At 34.5% G+C, this 24,653-nt stretch overlaps 1 protein-coding gene across 4 annotated transcripts in view; it reads right to left on the reverse strand.

The window, feature by feature from the left end:
• Positions 1-24,653, reverse strand: part of LOC724736 (semaphorin-1A) — a 404,583-nt gene that overhangs the window by 241,373 nt on the left and 138,557 nt on the right. For all 4 annotated transcript variants that reach the window (XM_026439024.1, XM_016910718.2, XM_006559124.3 and 1 more), the window contains one exon: positions 21,757-21,808. In XM_026439024.1, the coding sequence (XP_026294809.1) occupies positions 21,757-21,808 (52 nt within the window). The remainder of the gene's footprint in view (positions 1-21,756; positions 21,809-24,653) is intronic.

Genomic DNA, 24,653 nt, shown 5'->3' on the forward strand with positions numbered 1-24,653 from the left:
TCACTTGGATCAATAATGGGGGACGCTTTGTCTGAACGAATATGCACATCGCATCTATGAGCACGTGATCGCTGTGGTTAAAACTATTTGCCAATTTACAAGTTCCGTTAATGGGTTTGGCGTGGCCAACTTCGGTATTGTGCATCTAAATGGAGCAGTGATTCTAAACATTCTTGAGGACGTGCACTTGCACAACCGCCAAATGTTCCATGTCTGTTTTTAACAGTAGGTAGCAAGTTGATTAGAATATTACTGATAGAAATATAATATCTTTAATGTTTCATCATTAAATGTAATGATCAACTCGTTCCAATATATATTCACGATTATTCCAATGACACGAAAAAGAAAGAAAGAAGATTTGTTAGAATAGAATCGTCGAAAATTCTTTCGACTCTTTGGTTCATCAATTAAATAAAGTAAATAATTAACGATAATCCAGCAACGTTTCCTCGAGATCTTCATCACGTCACGCACTCGCGCGTGTGAAACAAACAAAAAGTTGAAACTGTTCTTTCACCGAGACATCATCATTCAACGAGAACAATTTGTCTCGCGTCTCGAAATATCCTTTTGGAACGTGTCTCGCGATAATGCAAATTGTTTCTCTTTTGAATCGCTTATTCCCTTGGCTAATGAAGTGTTACACGAGCAAACACTTCTTACGTAATACCGATAAACCCAACGGCCAAGAGGATTGGCTAGGAGGTTGCCATCATCATTCCCCTCGATCCGGTATTCTATTCCATAAAAAATTAAAATGTCTCATTTGAATTAAAATGATATAAGTGATCCATCCACAATTTCTATCATTTATTTATTTATTTTATACATTTTCACAAGGATCGATAATATTCAAATTGGTTAATTCAAATGCAATGTTGCGTTCTGCAACAACGTGTTAGTTTTTTAACAATTGGTGAATCCATGTTGTATAAATATTCGAATTTTTATTTTCTCCTGGAGAACTGTAAATTTATATTAACAACTGGTTTTGTGATTGAAGGATTTAAATAAAAGTGTGAAAAATAACTGGAAAATTGAAAATAAGAAATGGAAAATAAAAATGTATTTTGCAATTCTTTAATTAATCTATAATTTTTCAATTTCTTTTTTCCAAAACTTTAATTAATTAAACAAATTATAACAAATTATGAAATCAGATTAGACAAAAGTATATGACTTCAAAGTAGCATGTAATAAATTTTCCTCGTTTGAAAAAACGTTATTTACAAAAAAGAGTAATAACTCGAAAGCAAAGATTGAAAGACATTGATATAAGATACAGGGAAACGCCATTTGAATCGCCAAGTCACGAGTTCCGATATTAATCGTTCTCGAATCCATCTTCGGGGTGGGAAACGGGTAAGAAAAACGCGAGGCCAGCCAGATTTCCATGTGGAGCACTCAACAGCGCGAAAATTTACCGTCGTATCGAGAGAAGCCAGCCTCGTTTTTCTCTTATTCCTTTTTTCTTCTTCTTCGCCTCCTTCCTTCCTTTCCTTTTTCCTTTTTTTGCGAAAAAGAAAAGGCAGCCGGTCTGTCCGCGTGGACTTATTGTTGCACGGCTGAGAAAGGGGGACCAATTTGTCTCGAGACGAAATATCCTTGGAAAATGAAGTGGACGACCATGTAAATCGTTTCTCGTCAATTTTATTTTACGTCTGCTCGATCCTTACGCGGAATCAGCGCCAAGATTTACGGCCACCAAGTCGCTTACCGCTTCGACTGATCCATATCCAGGTTTTACTTCTTCGTCATTTTCAATTAAACAAGCTCGTGAAAATATATATAATTATCGGTTATCGGTTTCGTTATTAATTCTTTATGATTGATCGAGATTGTTTAGGAACAATTTTAAACAATTTTAAACAAACTCGAAAAATCTACGAATCACAACGATGATTTGTATATATATAATTAAATTAGGCTGATTATTTTCTTCGTTTATCTTTCTTTTTTTTTTCTTTTCCAATATTGGCGTAAATTTTGGAAAAGTGTTAGTTCGAAAAAGATAAAAGGTGAAATATTTACTCGCATCGCTTTGAAAAGAGGACTAGCGGGGGTTGTTTCGCCTGGATATATATATTTTTTTAAAAGTTTTTCACCATTCGACAACAACCGTTTTTGTATACCTTTGCACCTTTCATTACGGAATTAAGGGAGTCACTGGATTTACATTCGTTGAGTGCATTTTAATCCGCGCTTTCAAACCGTTCGCGGAAGTAGATGGATTCATGGCACTTTATTTTTCTAACTTTTTAAAAACAACCCCGTTAAAAAATTTGAAATTTCTCGTGGAATAATAATTTTTATAAAGCTTGCGGCATATTTCTAAATGAGATAAACAATGCAAGAGGCATCGTGTTTAAAAGGATAACGTAGCCAATCTAAATTCTCATTTTTTATTATAATTTTATATTATTCGAAATTGATCGTTTCATATTTATCATTTATGCCGAATTCTATTAATTAATGATAATCTTATTTCGATATGAAAGAAAATGATAATATTACGATGGAAAATAAAATTAAACGATGATATCGAAGATTAAACAAATAATTTTCCACGGATATATTGAACAATACATTTTTATCCCTTTTATATTTACATGTGCTAGTGTTCCTTAAGAAGTCTGGTATAAAACCCACGTATAAAATAAAGTACAAATTTCACAGTGTAATAGGATGTTTCAAGCGCACAATAATAAGGTTTCAAATACTAATATCAGGCGGTCTTAAAAATTCCTGAATAACCTTAAGCTCTTCAAAGCAAAGTCTTGAAACTAAAATAGCCTGTGGTATATAACTACGAGCCATTCCTGTGTTCAAATACACAATTTTCCGGCTTTACAAGTACAACAATTTAATATTCAAATTCGATAAGAGTTCGTTCCACCGTCATAAACCATCGGCCACCAACGTGACGAGCCCTTTCAAACCGTAATCGCCATTCCCACATGTAACACGTTTTCAACGATTTCTGTTGCATTTTTGAACCGGCCACGTTTATCCACCAATGGACAATGCGAGGTATGATTCGATTCGAGGAATCGAACTTTCAAAAAAACGACCAAAAAAGCTCTCTCTCTCTCTCTCTCTCTCTCTCTCTCCCTCAAAAAAACGAGAAGGAAAGAAAAATGAGAAGAGTGGGAAACATCATAACTCGATATCCGAATATTACGTATCAATCATTCCTCTTTTCGACTAGAGGGGGGGGGAAAGAGACATTCGAGAGTTTCACCGGGATGAAAGGATTAAACGATGAGAGAGCATTATATTCCATCGAGCAACCGCCATGGCGGCCCTAAATCCAGTGTACGCGGAAATTCACCGGCGATACGATCGTTTTTTTGCTCTTTTCTTCACCGATTCTCTCCTTTTCATCTCTCTGCCTCCCTTCCCATCCCATTCTTTTTGTCATCGTTTTATCTTCCCCTCCCCTGCCCCGTCCACAGCCGTGTACCATTGACGAACAGTACAAAGCCAGCCGCGGCCAGACTCATGGTTGCGGGAGCGAGATGGCGGATATATCGGGAGCGAGACGATTTGTCTCGAAATGCGCGCGAAAACTCCATCCTCCATTTTCTTGAGGTATTTGTAAAGTTTTATTCTCTTTCTCTTTACATTAAATAAATATATATTTTTAATAAGATTAATGTATATTTTAACTGAAGAAGAACTTATATTCTACAAAACTAAAACCTCGAAATCTCGTTTAATAATTAACTGATCGAATTTCAGAGATCTCGAGGCCGTCGCTCGAAAGCCAATTCGCGCGAAATACCCGGTATAATTTTATATATCTACCCTTCTCGCATATGTTATTATGTTACACATATACTTGCAGATATACGTAACAGTGCGGACACACGTGCGGAGCAAAGTAACATAGACACGGCGCGCGTACAAGGTAGCGGCAAGTTTTTACGCGGGCAGCCCGAGTGAATGACCGGTCAGAGCCGCCTCTCACTCTCGTCTCTCTCCTCGTCGATTCATTCGTCTCTCTTTCGCCCTTTCTCTCCCTCTATATATATATATATATATATATATATATATATATATGTCCAGACACGGTGCGCCGAGAGAGAGAGAGAGGGAGAGGAACACGAGTGGACAGAAGGAGAATCAAACCGATGCGGAGTCTGCAACTTTGCTCTCTCTCTTTCTCTCTCTCTCCGTCTTTCTCTCCGTGGCTACGCACCATTCGATGCATTAGGCGACGTGCACACTATAAAACAGGGGAATACAAGAGACAAAGGTGGGTCGAAACGGACCCTCCGACTTGGAGCTCAACCGAGCAAGCTTCCTCCTCCTCGCATCCTGCGGGAAACCTATTGTCTTCGTATTTCAATATTTCGCGCAACTCGGCAAACACAGCTGTTTTTCCTATCCTTTTATTCCTCCTTTTCCTTCTCTTTCTTTTTTTTCGTTTCGTTTCCATTCCCTTTCTTCGTTTCTGTTTTTTCTTTCCTCTTTTTCCCCTGCTCTCCGTTTTTCGGCTCGTCGAGATACGCAGCTGTTGTGTCATATCTCGTTGACGATGTCTTCGCGCCGTTATTAAAAATCTTTTAAAAAACCAGCGACACGTATCTCTGTCCGTGTCGGAAAACGTGGAAACCGCGGCTAGGCTCCACCTCGTTTCTTTTTTTTCAGAGATCCCCCAACTTGCAACTCCAAAGATTTCGGAGCGGATGTTTTTGTCACGTGTTTTTTGAATTGCAGATACTGCGCGCGGGTATTTTTATACTGGGGGGGGAAGATTAGTCGTACGTGTGGATATTGTTTTTCACAGTTTCGGAACGTGACGGACATAGACGCAGGCAGTTATCTCTTCTTGTTTTGAAATTCGGTTTAGCGCGATAGAGAGTGAAGATATTTATCGGATTAAGTGTTTGAAAACAAAAATACAGTTTTATCAAATTGCGTATTCTCACAATTAGATGAATTTTTAAGCTGGATTCAATATCTTGGAAGAAATGAATTGTTAATTCTATTAAAAAAGATCTATTTAAAACATTCTTACACCGTGAATTATTCAAAGTAATTCAGTTTCCCGCCACACAATCGATCCACCAATAATCAACCAGAAGAAATACAAATCTTAAAACGATCTTCTTTTACCCAACATCATATCATATTCAATTTCCTCGCACGTCTCGTTGCACCATTCCACAATTATTTCGCCCCATCCCCTCCCCAAGAAAAAAGATTCGAAGTGGAAAGAAAAGTGTGTACAAGCGTTTACAAACGTATCGTTATCGTCGAGCCACTGCTAGACATTTATATCCCACCGACGGGATTTGTTATTTATTCCTCATCCTGCTTGGCGAAAAATTTTTCAATTTCCTCCGCCTTCTCCAACGGCCGCCGCCATATTGTATTCAACGCGCGCGTTACCATAAGAAAACGTATCGCTTCTTCACCCTCCCCTTCCCCACCCTTTCAGGATTCAACGCGCATCCTATGCCCCCCGAAGGCTATTCCTACACAGGAAAGCTTAAGCGCTAAAGAGAGCGGAGAGGATCCGGCGATATCAGATACCGCACTTTGTTGCAACACACTCAATTTGCTTGCATCCTGTGTCTTAAAGGTTGATCCACACGATACGTAAAAGCGAGAGAGTGTTCGCTTCAAGTTGGAACCGGTTGTCCATGTATATACATATACAAACCGTTCGCTCCGGTTTTTAATCTCGTTCTGCCCTTAAATTCACGGCGTGTCTCGCTTCTTGTCTTGGCCGGATACCGCGTTAACCAGCTCTTCCCCTCGGTGATCGATCGATCGATCGAGGAAAAGGAAACGAAACGGATTTAAGAGGAGTTGAGCGATCAAAGGGGGGAGAGATCGATTCGTTTTTCCCTCTTGCGAATTGAATTGGCTGGGTTCGATCTCTAATTTTCGAAATTAGGATTAATCTTAAACGTGTTATATAAAAGATTGTGAAGATAAATTTCGCGATTAATTTACATTTTATATTAAATTTTATTAATTAGGAGAAAATTGTGAATAGTGTTAATTTTTCGGCTCGATGATATCTTTTCTCTTGTGATGATGGAATGGAATATGATTAATATCGAATGGATCGGTTTTCGATTAAAAATATGTAACATCGGGATAATTGGATCAAATTAATCGTGATTAAATTAATTATTATTCTTTATGAACAACCGTGGATTTAATAGATATTTTTTTAATATGAAGTGGATTACGCATATGGCATCATTTGACTTTTTAATGAAAATATATATATATATTCGTTCGATCGAATAAAAGTAAAAAAAAAAAAGTTAACAAATTAAGTTTAATTTTAAACGGAATTTGAATCAATTAAAATTTTCAACGGGAGAAAGAATCTTGGAAAATTGTATAATTAAAATTTATAATACGATTCGCTTATGATTTTATTTTTAATTGCGAAACGATTAAATTTTCATAGGCGAAAAATATCGAAAGCACGATTAAAAATCTCTTTTATTAGAAGAACATTCGCATATTTAATAACTCTTGTGTTGGATATCATCAATCATGAAAAATGAATTCGATATGAGGAGGAAAAGAGAGATCTATTTTCATTTCGTAACGTTTAATAATTTGCATCTCGTGCAAGATAAAGATCATTTTTCTTCGAGATGCAAATTTATTTATTCGTTTCATTTTTCAATCTTTTTATAATAATGACAAAGCTAAAGATTATTTTTTAATTGTTACATTGTAATTTCTTTCTTTTATTATTAAAAAGGATCGCATTCGTGTACAATGGTTTCGTGTACAAGAATTAGTAACAATAAGGGGACGCGTAGAGTTTAAAGCGACAAGGGTCTAGAGAGAGAGTTTAGAATGACAGTTTATGGAGCGAAACGTATTTAGAGATGGTTATATCGTGCCAACTTTGTCCACCCAAAATTTATTGTCAAAAGTTTCTCCAATTACGATGATGTACATTTGCATAAAACTACTACTCACGATGCAAACAATGCTCTCGATGAACAATTTTTTTTTTTCCTCTCTCTTACAACGTTAACACAAATTTTCCATTATTGGAGGAATGTAAACAAGAAGGAAATACGAAGTTTAAATCTCTTTGAATGTTGAAATATTGTAAATTTAAATTCTATCGTGGCAAGGAATAAATACTTTAGTGAACTTTCTCAAAGTTAACAATTGAAGGAGCGCGAATACAGAGGTTGGCAGAGTGAGTCATAATTTCTTGTCCAGTTTACAGCATCCTGTTTTATTCTCGTTTTCTTGATACACAAGAAACGAAATAGATCAAGGAATAAGACGATTGAGAAAAGTGTACGAACTAAAGTATAAAATACAATCTTTTGAAAATTAATATGTGGAATAGTTGCAATTAATATAATATAATATAATTAAAAATGATTTATTTATAAAGATAATACGTTCGTAAATTTATAATAATTGAAGAATTATTCCACGATATTTTCGATAACAAATTCGAAAGGAAAAAATTTTTGTTCTATCTTTTATTTATCATGGAATAATTTTCGACCAATTATCTAGTTGCAGAATTAGAATGGAATGAATTCACGTGATACTTTCGTACGTTTTCAAACTGGATTTCAAACTCTAGAAACGAGATTTGAAAAGGAACAATTTTATTCCACGTTTTCAATTTAATTTTTTTTCTTTCTCTTTAACATAAAATCTCCCTCTTTTATAACTACACGATGAATTTAAATTCGACGATACGCGAGAATAAGATAGATGATTTGAAAAAAAGAAAGAGATAATAAAAGCATATAACAGGAGAGAAACGATAATAGACTGTAGCGCGATGAAGAGTAAGAATTCATCGATATTCCATGTAATCACTTAATGTTAACAATCTATTTCAGAGTACCGACAGTTTCTGCCGATACAACATTGACATTGATGAAAGACCCCATTACCGTACACAAATTTTCGCCATAATATCGCGTCGAAGGTAAAATTCATTATCATTTTTCTTCTTATTTTATTTTTACAATTTTCATCGCAATTTGTTTAATTTCATATACGACGCGCGATTGCGTTTAAATATTTCACGGCGAGTAGTAGTAGTTATTTATTTAATTGCCGTCATCAAATTTAATGAGTTAAAATTTTACTGTATATATACATATATATGTCTATGCAACGAGGTTTCATTTTCATAGAGTTTCCCCTCTCTCGAAATTATAATAATATTACGTTTTCCCTGGAAACGTTAGCCACCTTTGTGTATTTACATAATTCTCTTTTTTATTTTTTAAACAACGAACACGTGAAATTTAGTTGGAAAATTTGTTATTTCTTGACACAATAGAGGGACAATTTAAAAAACTTTATTATAATTCTAACTTATCGAGATTAAAACTTGAGAAAACATAGATATTGATAATATTTGAATTATTATTCATCTGATAAAGTTTATTTATCTTTAAAAAAAATTCTATAAAAATGGTATATAATACCAAAAATTCTACTAATATCGTTGAACAATCAAAATAAACAGAACTAAAAGAAATCACAGAAAGAATTTGATAAAGCATTTAACAATATTTCCATATTTACAACATCTAATGATCACGTCGTTAATTACATCTCGAACCAAAATTTAAAATAAATAACCAATAAAACTTTTCACATATTCAAATCATACTCTTCTCTATTCAATATAAATTTACACTTTTCCTTAAATCAAATCGAACGAGCCAGACAACGAAACGCTCTCTGCTATTTAAGAAACAAGTCAATTGAAAAAAAAATTCGAATAATCGAAACGTATAAATTCAACACGATCGAAATGGAGGATCGTAGAAAGTCACGAGCCATGTTGCGGTTCAAGCACCGAGTTTTCTGGGGTCAAGATCTCGAGCGGTAACGGGGGAGAGGAAGAGAGATGGAGGAAGAGGGAGAGAGAGAAAGAAGGATCGCGCTTCTTGCAACCAGTTTCCGGAGCCGCCTTATCTCCGGTGTGCAGCAACAACAAGTGCATCGCGCCATTACGTGCTGATTATGCGAGACAATGGCCGTGTTTTTGCCATGCGAATGATCCGAGTTATCGAGAGTCTCATCCGTGCGAATCTTACAACTGTTTGCGGCGAATGGAAACGTTTGAAAAACGTTTGAGCATCGCCTTGGAAAGAAAATAAATAAATACGCTAACTTTCTTGCGATCGAAAAGAAATTTTATCTTTTTTTTTTAGAATTTTTTTAGGATCCTGATTGACGTTGTTGGATATCTCGGATTATTTTAAATTTGCAATTAATCGGTTTGTGTATTTCTGGTTCTTTCTTCGAAGAAAGAACGTTATTCGATAACAACGATATATTTCTTAGAACGAAAGATTGAATTTCGGTTATTCCGATTGAAAAACGGAATGTTCAATAGTCGTGAAAATTCTATACGGTATATCATAAACACGATGTACCAAATATCATATTGGACAGCCTCTATTGAATTTCGAATGTTTTGCGTGGCGTGCAACAATAAAATACGAGATGGATCTCGTGGAATTATTTGCCGATTTTATGACGAAATCTTTATGAAAAATTTTTAAATCGAAAAATTTATATTTCGATGGGAGAAGAATTTACAGCTTAAAGGCAGGAAGAATATTCAGGAATTATTTCATTATTTCTTATTGTTATAATAATATTAAGAAATTAAAATTCTCCTTTATTCCCAAAAATTTTTCTCCAATTTCATTAACTTTGAGACAACCAAATTATTCGATAACAAAAGTTTCTCAAGTAGTTATCAGTTTAATCAATCAAACAAAATAGAAATGAATAATATCTCACTCAAAATTAAATTTGCATACTTCCATTCCAAAAGAATTCCTAAAGATCATTAATTCTTTCTTGATTCAAAGGTAACAAGATTTTCTTAAGCAAGCAAGTTTATGCCGCACTTATTCTTTCCTTTTTTCCTCTTCAGATTTTAAAAAAGATTGATATTACGAAGGAATATTTACGTCCAATCGAGGCCCGGCATCGGTGCAACGCATTGGCTGATAAGATTACCCGTCGATACATCGAGAATCGCGTGTTCCATAGACGGTGCATAAATCTCACTCTGGTATTAGTCGCAGTTTATTCCACAAAGATATTGGATAAATCAACGACGAAGCGAAACATTTTATTGGCTAACGCGTCGAACGCTCGAGAATGTTCGATATTTATAAAACAGATATGCTTTCATTTTATATCGAATTTAAGTTGAGATAAGTTTCAAAAGTTTCTTGATAAAAATTTTATATATATATATAAAGTTTTTATATATTTTAGAATAGAGAATATAGCATTGATAAGGATGACAAGCGGATCGGTTAGGAAGCTTGCGAAATTTTAACTCGGCTCAACTTTCCCCTGCTATCACGATGCCCGGTTGCTTGGTATTAAGAAGTTGGATGAATCATGAATAAATTCATCCGATAAACGGCCGCCTTTGTACGAGGCAAGTTTCTTTATACAGGCTGGACCCTCACGACGACGATGATAAAACTTGTCTCTCGAGTGTGCTTGAATTATTAGCGGGCGCAAATAGAACGAGCTGTCGGTGAAATTCTCGACAACGTCCATTTTCTCCTCCTCCATGTGTTGAACCGTGTGTTCCACGATCGAAACCAACCGATATTATCGATCTATCGATAAAACAACAAGTTGAAGAAAATTGCGAGGATTTTTCGTCAATTGTTATACGTTATATTCGTTTCAGGAGATTTTATTAAAGTTAAGGGATAATCGAATTGGGGAATTGAAATGTTGTTGTTTTTTTTTTTGAAAAAACTAATGCATTTTATCGTTATATCGGGAAAATTAAAAAGTATTATCGTAGCACTGAAATGTTTTTGATTTTTTTCAAAGTGGTGGAAAGAATGAATTTAATTTAAACAATTTTATTTGGGAAAATTAAACTTCTGTTAAATGGTAGTGATAGGTTTTGGTTATTAAATATCAGGTATAAAGTGTTTTTTTAATTTTTCGGAAGCGAAATTTATGAAAAAAATTTAGAAGAACGATCGAATTATTTAATGGAAATAATCGGGAATAATTTGATAAAAATTTTACATTTTATACAGGTAATAAAAAGTATTAGTGAGAATGAAATTTTTATATCTTCTTAAATTATGCAAGGAAAATGTTAGAATATTTTATTATTATATTGCACAATTTAGATTTAGAGATACAACCAACTCCATTTTCCTCCTGTAAATTTATCTTTACGTGTAGCAAAAAATATCTCACACAAAGTCGTACTTTATATATAATTAAAATTAATCAAGAATTGCAGGTCAGTAGAATATGTATCAAGATTAGAGCTTCATTTGTAGAAACACGCGAGTGTAATTATTTTGCTCTTTCTGAAAGGACTTTTAAAAAAAAAGTAAAACGCGAAATAAGTGAAATACGACGCGTTTTTTAATAAAATGCAAAAATAAATATGAAATGGCAGTCATCCAATAATATCATTTCACCATTAGCTTCGAATGAAATGATCCAGAATTTTCTGTCAAATTTATTTACAAAATTTTGCCAAATCATAATGTATAACTTCGATGATAAATTTAATCTTAAATAATTCACGTAATAAAAAATCCACTTTTTCATCATTGATTTCATACAATTTATATTTAACACACACATCTCGTGTTCAAGAAGAATTTTCAAAATTCCAATTTTCCAAAAAGATTGAATTTTCGCGTCGAATATTATATTATATTTCGAATTTTCCATTTTCTCTCAGTTCGTGAAAATCACTTCATTCTCGATCGTACAGAGACACACGACTTTTGACATAAATTTGATAAATTCGAAAAAAAATATTCTTTGTTCCAACGAATGGGAGAGAATTTCTTGAAAATTTTGGGAAAAATCGCGCGATCTCCACACGATTATTTATAAATCATTGATTGTGAACAGAAAAGGAATTAAATCTCGTCGCAATTCGAGCAAGATCGAGATATCAAATCTTGAATGTATTTACATATCGGGTCGATAATGGGTCATCCGTGCTAAGCACCTGCAATATAATCGTGTTATCGGATGATCCGGATAATACTATTGCGCGTAACACTCGCATAAATATACCTGCAATTTCAAAATCGTAAAAATTCAAAAATTGTATCCGTTCGATAAAACGAGAATCTCGAAATTTACATTTAATCATCGAGAAGGGGAATAACGTTGCAACGTTGGATCGTTTGCAAACCACGCTCTAATCTTGCATGTTCGTTTTAAAATAAATTGGAGAATAAAAAATTGGAGAAACAATTAATGCTATAAAAGTTTGAGTTAATTTTAATGATATTTAAAGAAAATTATCATTAGAGACATTGATAATTCAATGTTCATATTTTTAAAAATATTCGAATATATATAATTTTTGCTTTACACGTATCTATATAAAAATTTGATCGCTATAAATAAAATCAATTTAATAAAAGTTGAAATTCTCTCTCGATAGTTGGAATTAAGGGGTGTATAATTTCATTTCTGCTATAGGTGTAAATTTTCAGAGAGTCCTTTATATACACCAAATTCTATTGCTATAAAACGATTCAACTTAAAAAAAAATTTCGAACGCAGACGTTCAATGGAAACACGTATTATTCGATTACATGCTTTCACGAAACAAATGGAATTTTAGGGAACTGATATAAACTGGTGAGAAAATTTCACGGTGAAAAAGGAATGGTGAATTAATTTTGTAACAAATAATTTTTTTTTCTTTCACTTGAGAGCAAAATTTTATCAGATTTTTTTTTTTTCCATCGACTCGTGGATGAAGGCAATAATAGATACTGGGAAGAGTCGGTGAAAAATAATCGAGTAACAATAACAGCGCGGAATATTCTGTATTCGTTTATTTGATATCACTTGAAAAATATAGAGAAATGCATGGAAAAAGCATAATTTGAAAAAAAAATAACAAAGTTATACGTTTCGTTTGGCTGGAATTTTTTTCTTAAATGTGAAAAAAGAATTAATAGAAATAATATTTCTTTTCTTTTTTAATTTTTGCCAGATACAGATTCGTGCAATTTTTATAGCAATTTGTAAACCTAGAAATCGATGAAAAATATTTAAATACATATCAAGTCTGTGGCTTAATACACGATACGAGAAATGCCAATATCATATTTTTCCAAAAATTAATTAAATTTATCGAGTTTGCGAACAATTATATATTCTACGTGAAAAACATTAATTCTCTCTCTTTGCTAGAAAAGAAATTTTCTAAAAAAAGCAGAAACTTTTGTGTCAGAAATTATTTTTGAATTTTTTAATACAGTGCTAATATCTCAATTTTATAAACACTGACATCGATCACTTCAGAAATTTCTAAAGAAAAAAAAAAAAATGAAACGTGATAATTATTTTCTTTTCCGTTTAGAAAGATTAATTTCGCCGTTATTCGTCCTTGTATATTCAATCACATGAATGAAATTTATCCCGATATAATAGAAAATTGCTCGTTTCAATTTAATCTTCCAATCAACACCCCTCGTGAACCGTTTTAAAAAACTCAAAGTGTTTCTCAACACGATGATCAAAACTCGGGCAAAAATTAAAATTCATTTCTCCACAATTCTCCACGCTCTGCGCTTTTCAGAAATTTCTTAGTCGGATTCTGGAATCCATTTCCGTAGCAAGGGTATGCGGATAGCCGAAAATTTCGGGTCAGATGGAATATTTTGATTGGAATCTGGTCGTGATCTCAAAAGTATCGAGCTGCATACGAATCCACCGATACATACGTAACTTCGGTCTACCCCAAGATTCGATTCTGGTTGAATTACGTTCTACGTAACTATTGGTTTTCTGACAGCCCGTCATGCAAAACTTTTTACTCTCTTGTTCTCAAAAATAAATATACACTTGTTTCACCTCGAATCCCGTCGTTTATCAAATATTAAATATTTCCCTCGATCTCGACAGATTCAATATTAGTTTTACAATATATCATAATTATAATTATACAATTATAATTATTTTTATTGATTGTTTATGATATTTGGAATCTAAAAGAGTGGCAAGCTTCAAGGAATAAAATTATTTTTCCGATATTCCGAGAAGAATTGAAATCAATTCGAAAACACGTTTATTGTCGCGTAATCCTGTAAAAAAAAAATTCACAGCTGAATAATATCCAACAGGCATCCTCCTGCAAAAGACTCTCGACTCTCCTTCCTCGCCCTCAACCGCACTCAACGTTATTAAAAACTTCAATTCGATATAATCTCCACGGCTAATTCCTCATTCCTTAACCACAGACCCTTGCCAATGAAAAAAAAAAAAAAGTTCCTTTCACTCAGACTTTCCTCCTCCTGCCTCTCCCTCTCACCACCTCGTCATAATACAACATCCCCCTTATAAACAGAATGCCATCCGCCTTATCTAAATAATGGACGACCAAAGCGTCTTGAAACGTCGCGAAGAATTCCTCTAAACCGCATCGAGCCATTGAAACGAGCCGAGCCGGGAAACCTCGAAGGAGAAATGAAATAAAAAAAAAAGGAAAGAAGAAAAAAAATAAAAGAAACCAACGTCACGATAAAAGGGGAATAGAAAAGGCAGCGAAAGAAGAAGAAGGAAAGGAAAGGAAGAGAAAAAAAGGAAACAAGTCGGAGGAGGGGGTAAAAGATCGATCCTTCTCTTATCTCGGCCTCATTGTCGTCAGAAATAACGGTCCTCCTCCGTGCGAGGAGGGGTTGGGCTGCGAAACTTGCGGTCGCAGACCGCCTGGATGCCGGCTGGGGGAAGGGAGGAGGCTGGAAAGGGGTGGAAAGAAAGGTGGAAGGGTGTCGGTAGACTCAATTAGCCCCGCGGAAAACTTTCGACGTGGGATTACGACGTCAACAACGTCGTCCTCCTTGGACGTTCCGCGCCCACCGACGAAATTGCTCCGTCGAAAAGGCGATTTCTCTCTCTGCTTCTCGTTTGAGAAAGAAGAAGAGGAAGAAGAAGAAGAAGAAGAAGAAAGTGATCTCGTCGGGAAAGCGGCGCGGCGTGTTTCCAGTCAGCGTTTCATTCCATCGTGCCAACTTCCGGTACCGGAGTCTCGTCTCGACTTATCGCCATCTTACTTCGCTTCGAGCGAAGTTGGCGCCGAGACGACGAATGTCTCCGAGGAATGAACGTGGTTCGACGTGGTTTGAGGTTGAGGGAATTGTTGTTGCTGCTCCAGTGCGATGTTTCTTGATCGGAGATTTATTTTATTTTTCGTATGCACGACGATATTTTATTATTATTACGCAAGAATGTTAATTATCTTTTGGGACAATTTTGGGGATCGAGATAAATAAATGAATCGTAATACGTGAATTTTGATCAAGATTTATTTATTATTAAGTTGACAAAGAATTGAAGTTTGAGAAATAACTTTACGTCGTGTTAATATTTTCGTTTCACGAAACATTTAATTGGATACAATTTAATGAATGAACCTGGTTGTTGTTTTATTTTTGTCCTTGGAATCGATTTTAAGATATCTTATAAATATATATTAATTATATATAGGTTACGAAAATTTAAGAATATCGATCGTTTAAGACTACGAAAGTGATTTTTATTCTTTATATAGAAGATTGAATGGTATATTTATATTTTATTTAATTTTCGATTAATTTTAAATTAAACGGAAAAGATCAAGACTTGTTATCTGAAAATAAAAGGATAATTATATATTTTTCGTACAGCAAAAATGTAAAAAATTCACTTTAAAAATCGAACTGTTACATTAGACTCGAAGAATTAAAAAAGGAATCCATTTACACAAATTGTATTTCTTGAAACGCTCAGTAACGAAGTATTCATTGTTTACCTCAGCAGATCGAAATAGCATATGTATATCAATAAATTTATTTACACTTGTTTCTCCTAGCGCGTTTATAAATTTGATTCCACTTAAATTTTTACAAATATCTAACAATCTTTTCGTTTCAATAATTAATAATTTTTGTATTATTTAATACGAAGATCAATACAAGCACGATAAGATGAGGAAAGAGAAGAAACTTAGATCAAAAATCCTCCAGAAGGATTTCCAATTTTTTTAATTCCATCCCTGGATTATTATATCTTCGAATTCTCGATATCGTTCATCAAATTCGACGTTACTTTAATCCACGTAACAAGCTTCGTTCGAGTGGTCTCGAAATAAAGAGCAAGGACATGGCTGCAAAATGATCCCCTCCCCATAAAAAGCATTCAATAGTAGAGAGTTTAATTGATATCAAAGAGAGAAAGAGGAAAAGGAAGAGGCTTTCGCTCGATTAGCCAGCGCGACTTGTCTGCTTTAACTAATCTTAATTTGTCAAGATTCTCTTGGAAACGTTTCTTTCAAACGTTTCCTCCCTTTCTTCCCTCGATCTTCACGGAGTTATGTCGCGGGCTGAACTACGGGGAAAGAAGTTTTTCTCCCCTCTGAAACGCGGCATGGAAGGTCGAGGGGAAATAACAGTGTCACGTAGCTAAGCTGGATCGAGAATTCTCGCCGTTCTACCAGAGTCTCTTGGAGCGGATTGTCTTTGGAAATGGAGGGGATCGCTCTTTAATCTCTCGTTTATTTACGCTGGGATTGGCGAAAGAGAGAAAAGAAAAGGAGAAAAGAGAAGAAAAACGTGAATCGCGAGCAAGGTTCGAATATTTCGCGTAATTTTAAAAATCTGGAGGATCCACTTAAGAGAAAATTGAAATTTAAAAATTCGAATGTTGTTGGAGTAGCTTGTTAGATACAATGTAAAGAGTCCATCTTTTCTTTCTATATATATATTCTTTGAAAAATACGTCGAGTAATTAATGTATCTCTTATTCAATTCAATTTTTCCGGATTTTGATATCAAATGAAATCCAGGTTGGTCAGAAATTGAGGAAATTGCGTTGATTAATATATCGTGAGAGTAAAGTGGAGCTTGAATATTGAAAAGATTAAGAGAAAATAGATTTTTAAAATAAATAAACGGAGACGAATATTTTTATTTCTTCGAGTGATACGAGGATTTTGTGAATAAAGTTTTCTTTTGAAATAATATTTCAAATATGTATGTAATATTTTCGTACGAAATAATAATATTTCGAATAAGCAGATTCCAACGATTTTTAAACATTTTTAATTTTTATCATAATTCGAGGAATAGCAAGTAATTTATTTAATTTATTTATTGAAAATATATCTGAAACTATTTTTACCCATAGAAAAATCGATACTCTTTCGATATCAACGTACGATGCACGACATCGTTAATTTTTAATAGAGATATAAATTGTTCTTGAATTTTCTTTATCAATTTCCTCACTTTTTTCGATCGTAAACGTTCTGATTTTTTGGAACGAAGATTCTTTTTTCGGCGAAAACATGAAACATTGCGTGTCCTCGTTGCAATGGTGGAGAAACTTGCTGTAGGGATTGCCTGTAATTGATTGTTCATGCAGACATGGGAAAGCAGGAAGAGCTTGACAGTGAAATGATCGAAAGACTTTCACCTTGCGCTGTTCATGACGACGTTGGTCGTATTACAGATCGTTAAACCAAGATCATTTTAACAAACGATCCACGTGCAGGCAATGTTTTGCGCAATTATTTGATTAAATCTTTCATCCATTACGGAAAGGAAAGAGGAATAAAATTTCCTTCGAACAAAGGTAGATGGATTATTATCACTTTCTTATTCTGAATGATCAAGTAACATCGTTCGCATGTACAAAATTTTATATCGAAGAGATGAGGGAAAAATTTGTGAAATAACCTGTCGTTGCATTGGTGAAAGATAAACCAAAAAAATTGTCAAGATCGATTAAACATTTCAATCGACAATTTCACTTCGATTAATAATATTCTCATAATGGTTACTTGAGAGAATTTGATTCTCAAATTCAATCCAATTTTTGGGTGTTAAAAATCGATTGGATATTTCATTGTTGTTCGATTGTAATATGGTTACGATACGAAATTGGTACAACATTGGTTAATACAGAGAAGGAAACGAGTCATCGATTTGACACGGTGGCTGAAACATAAATGATTCGATTGATCAGTTGATACGACGACAGAGATAATCATAATTGAATAGAATAATTAACAGAAGTGTTAATTATTGTGCATTATCGTCGACCAGTTGGGACACATGCTAATAATAACATCGATCAAAAGATGTTTTAACTTCAATTGAATTTTGTAAAATTGATATGTATATATATATTTCATCTACGATTATAATTATTTTACGATTAATCTCGCTAAAAGCACTTGCAAAAATGAATTTGACATAATCCCATTGACGATAGATAAAAAAAGAAATCTACGAAATTCGATCAAAAACTTCTTTCTTCAAAAAGTAAATCGTTGACCATTGCGAACGATCTTCGAAAACAAAAAGCCAATATTATATTATCGTCGAAAGCGCTTCGATAATAAATTCGAATCTTCTCGATTCTCGATAATCGGGACAAATGAAAAAAAAAAAAAACGAATAGAATCGAATTTTGAATTGAATTCTCGTTTCGAGAAAAATAATTACAGAGAGCGAAAAGTGTAATTTCGAAAATGGGAATAAATAATCGGACGGAATAATTGGATAGGGGAAGTGCATCGATATTTCGAACGGTGTGAACTGTTAATAATCCAATTTATCCGGAAATCCACTTCTGGAAGACAAAGTTGTTTCTGTAAATACCGTAACCGCGAAATCCACCGCGCCACGAAAGCGGTTGTGGAAAGGGGGTGGATGTATAATCGAAGTACAATTCTCTCCTCATCGTAGCGGAAATGAAGTGGTTATGGTGGCGCCTACTACGGTTTCAGATATTAATTAGCGCTTCCTGGTATAATTCAATATGGCGGCAGTTTTTTACGTACGATTGGGAAGAGGAGAAGGGATCGATACAAATATAATTTTTAATATCGGGATTGTCAGTTGCGTGGAACGCGATGAATTTTTATGGAAAGGGTGTAATAAATAGGTAATATTACATTTTTGTCGCGCTCCAGTTCCCTTGGTGAAAGAGGGGAGAGGAAAAAGAAAAGAATTAGTCTGTAATTTTAATTTTTAAGAGTGAAGCTACGATAACAATTGCTCTATTTTTAATAAGTTTAAATTATCGATTAATAATTTGCATAATTTGGTATTGGATGGAGGAGGAAATTCTAATTGCGATTTTTTAATATTGCGAGTATAATTATATTTACACCATTCTTTTCGTAACTGCAAAGTAAAGATGTTAAATGAAATAACAAAAATTTTTCATTGAAATATCGAACATTATTAAGAAAAAAAAAAAAGAAAGACTTTTGTATCTCAGACGTGATTCATGACGAGTCATTTGTTTCTTTCAAATATTCCTTTCTCCGTGTAATAATCGCACAAAAGGACTATTGACTTACAAATCGAAGCGCAATTATTAATCTTTTTAAATCTATAAGCCCATTACTCATTTCCTTTCGTTACTTAAATTTATTATTCCAAACTTGTAACGTTCAATGATGAATTTTCTTCGAAGAAGATTGGAATTCGATGATCATTTTCCAAGTAAATCACTCATAAAAACAAAAAAAAAGATCGAATTGTAAAATGAAACCATTTTACAATTATAATCGAAAGTATGACGAGTCTAAATTCGTAAACGATAAAATCCACGATTGACGCGGACCGCCCCATTTTTTTACAACTTTTTCAATCGCTTTTATCATTCACGCAGCCGGAAGAAATCCTATTTGCTAGATTGTGCAACGCTTACGACAAACGTATCTCGTGGCAGTGGTATCGGTACCGTAAGAGTAATTGCTTCCAATTTATTACATCGTCCATGGAGGACTTGGAGGTCCGCAGATAGAAACGTCGATTAATACGTGTCACCGTTCTATCAACCGAGCGGCACGATGACGTGCGCGATCGTAACCGGAAGCCAAATGTATCGAATCGATCATCCGACGACAAAGACGGACTATTCATATCCCGTTTATTAATATAAAACGGAGGAGAATAAATATATACATCCTCGTTCAATTTCACACCGAATCATCAACAACATTGACGTGATAATAACGAGTAATTAGTAATTAAAATATACGTATCACAATGTGATAAAATCGGTATTAATTTTCCGGAAAATATAATTAAAATTTCTACGATTTTATTATTAATATTTCCTCGCTTGGAGGAAGAATATATAAGACACAATTTCTATTAATCGAACGAATAAATTTTCCTCGTTAAATCGCAAACAGGAGGAGGTGAAATTTTATTGCGGCGATATCTAAAGGTGGGGGAGGGGTTAAATCTGCTGGATCAGAAACAATCGATCGTGGCACCGTTTCCGAGTCCACGGTATACATAAAACCGGGCGATAAAAACAAAGGAATTGTGCAGCCGAGAGAATCCGCTGACTTTTACTAGCTCCATCCTTACGAACGACTTACCGTTATGGCCAAGGAACGCGTCTCTCTCCATCCATCTCTCTTTATCGCGTTACTCTTCCTCTTAACTATATATATACACACATATACACATCTCTTTCTCCCTCGAACTTCCAATTCCGACTAAAAAGAATCGTGGTATCCTCTTGCTATTAAAAGAGAATTGAACGATACTTGTTCGATCGTTTCGAAAATAAAGTTCATCGAAAAGAGATGTGACTATATACTCGAGAGAATTGAAACTACGAGAGTTATTCGACGTAAGGATATGAGAAATTGGCATGTCCTCAAGATCAGAGGTGCAATCGATCGATTCGATGAAAAAAAAGAATTGCTGGAAAATCTCGAATCGTTCTTCGATTCCCTTAACGATACACGCGACCGAATCGATAATCCAGCTTCAATCTCGCAGTTTCGCATCTCCGCGGTCACAGGAGACACGGATCGAGTTCGCCTCTCGTGGGAGAGATCCAGATCTATCCAGTTTGATTGATGGGACGCGTGAAACAGGGGGTGGGATAGGAAGGGACGAGGAGGTTCTTTCTTTCTTTTTTTTGGCGTGGAATAATCGGCACGGTTTCCGTGTCAGCTTGCTTCGAGAAAGTCGATCGGCCGATTCTCTGCGCTGTTTGCACAGGGATCCTCGCGGATTACACGCGAAAAACACTTATTACCATGCAAATCTATTCTTGCCTCCGCTCGCCTGATTTTAAACTTGTCACAGATCCTCCTCTCCTCTTTTCTCCTTCCTCCTCCTACTTTTTTATATCTTATATCGTTCAGTTTTTCTTCGTTGAAGCGGAATTATACCGGCTGGTAAGCGGAATTTGTATAAAAAATGTATAGTAAAGAGATGAATGGATTGACCGAGTTTAAGAGAAGAGAAAAAGGTATTGATAGGATTGAATCTTTAGAGATTGTATTTATAAAGAGCATATATATATTTATTATTGGCTTATATAGTTTGTTATGGAAAATATTTTGGCGAGAATCCAACGAGGAGAATTGAAATTAACTCGACAAGGATAACGTGTATCGTTTGTGATTGAAAAAGAAGAAGAAGAAAATAGAACGGAGGAACCTTTTTCTTCTCTTTCTTATTACGATGGATACAATTCTCGAGAGATGAACAAGATATCTAGAAAGAAAGTCTGATTTCTGCGAATCGAGCGAGTCGATATTAATCGTTTCTTTTCGTGTTTCATATAAAACACGCCAATTTTTAAAAAAAAAAAATATCCCTTCTCATCCAACGGAAAAATGAATCCGACGATAGATTTATTAATCGAGATCGATCGTTCTTTGTTCGAGTTTTCAAAAAAAAAAAAAAAGAAAGTGATCCCACTCACCTGGTCGACGATCTCCGTCAGGTCGTGCAAACTTATGTTGTAAATGGCGTTCCTGGAACAAAGGGAAAAAGAAACGTTAAGTCCTCGTCTCGTAAATCCTTCGCCTAATCTTTCCGCGCATTCTTTCGCCTGTTCGCACGATTTCGAGTGGGGATAAGCATTAGTAATTACGACAAGCTTGATGGAAGAACGGAGAATGGAGGGGAAGGGGAAGTGCTCGAATGCTTCTCGCGAGACGAATAAACATTCGGCCCAAGTTTAATCTCTTGATTTGCCTCTTTCTTTGCAAGCTGAATGTTTGGACGTCGTCCGGTTCTGATTAAATTTCCATTTGTTTGATATCTTTCATCCCATGCTTTTCGACATCTTCCTGCGTTTGGGCAAAAATTTTACGTTTATCGTTTGGAATAAAAGAAAGAAAATTTAAATTAAAAATGTATACTGTACATATAATGTATCACGGGAACAGATCATTACAATCGCAAAATGTGTTATTCATAAATGAAATTCGAATTTTTCGCGTAAAAATCGCGAGAATAAATTAAAATTTTTGTCCTCAAAATCCGCTTAGAAAATAGAGGGAGCCGTGCCATTGAAGTCCCTTTTTGAATTATCCCGATATCTCAATCGGTTGCCGAGATATAGCGATTCAAAGTGTTCATAACGCTCAAGACGGTGCAAAAATTATGAATGGGCCCGCGACCCACTGACCTACTTATTTTTCCTGGAAATGCGTACTACGCTTTTCTAGGAATCGCGTCTGTCGCTTGTCTGCAGTTTGGGATAGGTCAGCGAGCGGAGGTGGGAGCGAGAGGTCCGAGTAAGCGACAAGGACGGGGATAATAAACGATTAAAAATTACCTTTTGCTTTACACGACGATATCTCGGCAACCGGAAGTCGTATCGGGATAAATGAAAAAGCGTTTTAAAGGGCAAGGTTCCGCGCTTCCAACGATCGCTCATTCGTTGACCGGAAGTCATTATCTTCGGAGTTATAGCGGTTTAAAATTTTGTCAATTTTAATAAGATTTTAATCGGTTTTAAGGTAAATGATTGGAGAATATTCTTTTCTTTACACGACGATATCTCGGCAACCGGAAGTCGTATCGGGATAAATGAAAAAGCGTTTTAAAGGGCAAGGTTCCGCGCTTCCAACGATCGCTCATTCGTTGACCGGAAGTCATTATCTTCGGAGTTATAGCGGTTCAAAGTTTTCTTAATTTTAATCGGTTCAATCGAGTTTTAAGGTAAAAAATACAGGAACGGTTTATTTTTAAACGATTCATGATTTAAAAGTTATTTTTCTTTCTCGAAATAAATGTGGATTGTTATATCTCTGTTTATGAATATAATAACATTAATTAAGTGTTTCGTGCGATCTGTTTATTTATAATTGTTTACTTTACAAATATTGATTCTGAATTTATTTAAATTGTGATTTTTTTTTATACAAATTTTTGTACGGATAAATTTCATTAAGAAAAATTTCTATGAACATTGTGTTGATATTGTTTCTTTATAAATAAAGCTTCTCTATTAAATAAAACTATAACGATAATATTATTGCGAGATAAATCAATCAAACTATGATAATTAATAACATAAATAAATCAGAGTGGAACAGAATAACATTGTATCGTAGTTAAGTATATAATTATGATTTCTGTTTATCAAATATAGCGAGTTATGACATTCCATTCCGTGATGGAATACCAGGAGGATCGATTTCATTATAGCAAAAGGATTAATCATAGGCTTTGAAAATTGAGAAAGTAAGATACATATGTTTTCACGTAGACAAATTCTTGAAATAAATTTTCGATTTGTTTCCAATTTTAATAATATAAATTATTATTTAATAATCATTTATAATTCAATCTTAAACTTTTTAGTATACGTGATTTTGACAGCTTTGTAAGTATGCCAATCAAAAAATTAAACATTAGAGATTATACATCTGGAAGAATTCTTCGAATAAAATATCTTATATTTCAATATTCACAATTTTCACTTTTAATACATTGATTCAACCCTGTTTTTTTTTTTATCATCGTCACACACATATGTTAATAAGTCCTCCTACTAGATTGATTAAACTGCATACAAAGTTGTATCCAAGTATTAAGCTGTCCCTGATGTATCGCCTTTAATGCGTCACACGTAGCACAACACGGAAACTTTGCTCGCCCCTGTTCCATTGTAATTAGTTTATTTAATCGCGACAAAGCCGTCGCCACTTATCCTTAATGATCCAATCAATCGCTTACAATCTTTGAGATTCGTGAAATTTAATCCCATTATAGATATAACACAATGTAGATACGAGAAATCGCAAAATTCCAGAAGACAATGAAAAAGACAATATTTAATAATGCATTTAACTTATTCATACATCAACCATCATAATATTATTTAATATTTTTACATACAACTCTGCTTGTGAAAAATTATCATCACAATTATCTCGTATGATATTAAATTGTAGAAACATGGAGAAATTCGTGTACCATTCATCCGATTGAATCACACTTTACCCGCACATCGCGCGTCATGTATTTGTTTCCATCGTTAATTGCTGCCAGGTTGGAAGATGTTCGCACACGTCAAAAAAAAAAAAAGGAAAATAATACGTGTCGGTAGGAGAAGAATAAAAGTTATTTTTTTTTTTTTTTTGAATTTAACACCGGCGCAATTTCGAGCTGTATATCAACGGAACAAAAGGTACCACTTTATCTAAAAACGGTGCACGACGGTTGAAACGCCGCGGCGGAAAAATAAAGTCGTTCAATCCGAATTAAAATAACAGGGTTGCAAAAATTTATGCTACCTGAACAATGCGCATCGGCCAATGAATACCGACAGTTATTGTTGCACCGATACAATTATATACACATGAA

This window comes from Apis mellifera, linkage group LG2, assembly GCF_003254395.2.
Source record: "Apis mellifera strain DH4 linkage group LG2, Amel_HAv3.1, whole genome shotgun sequence".
Lineage (NCBI taxonomy): Eukaryota > Metazoa > Arthropoda > Insecta > Hymenoptera > Apidae > Apis > Apis mellifera.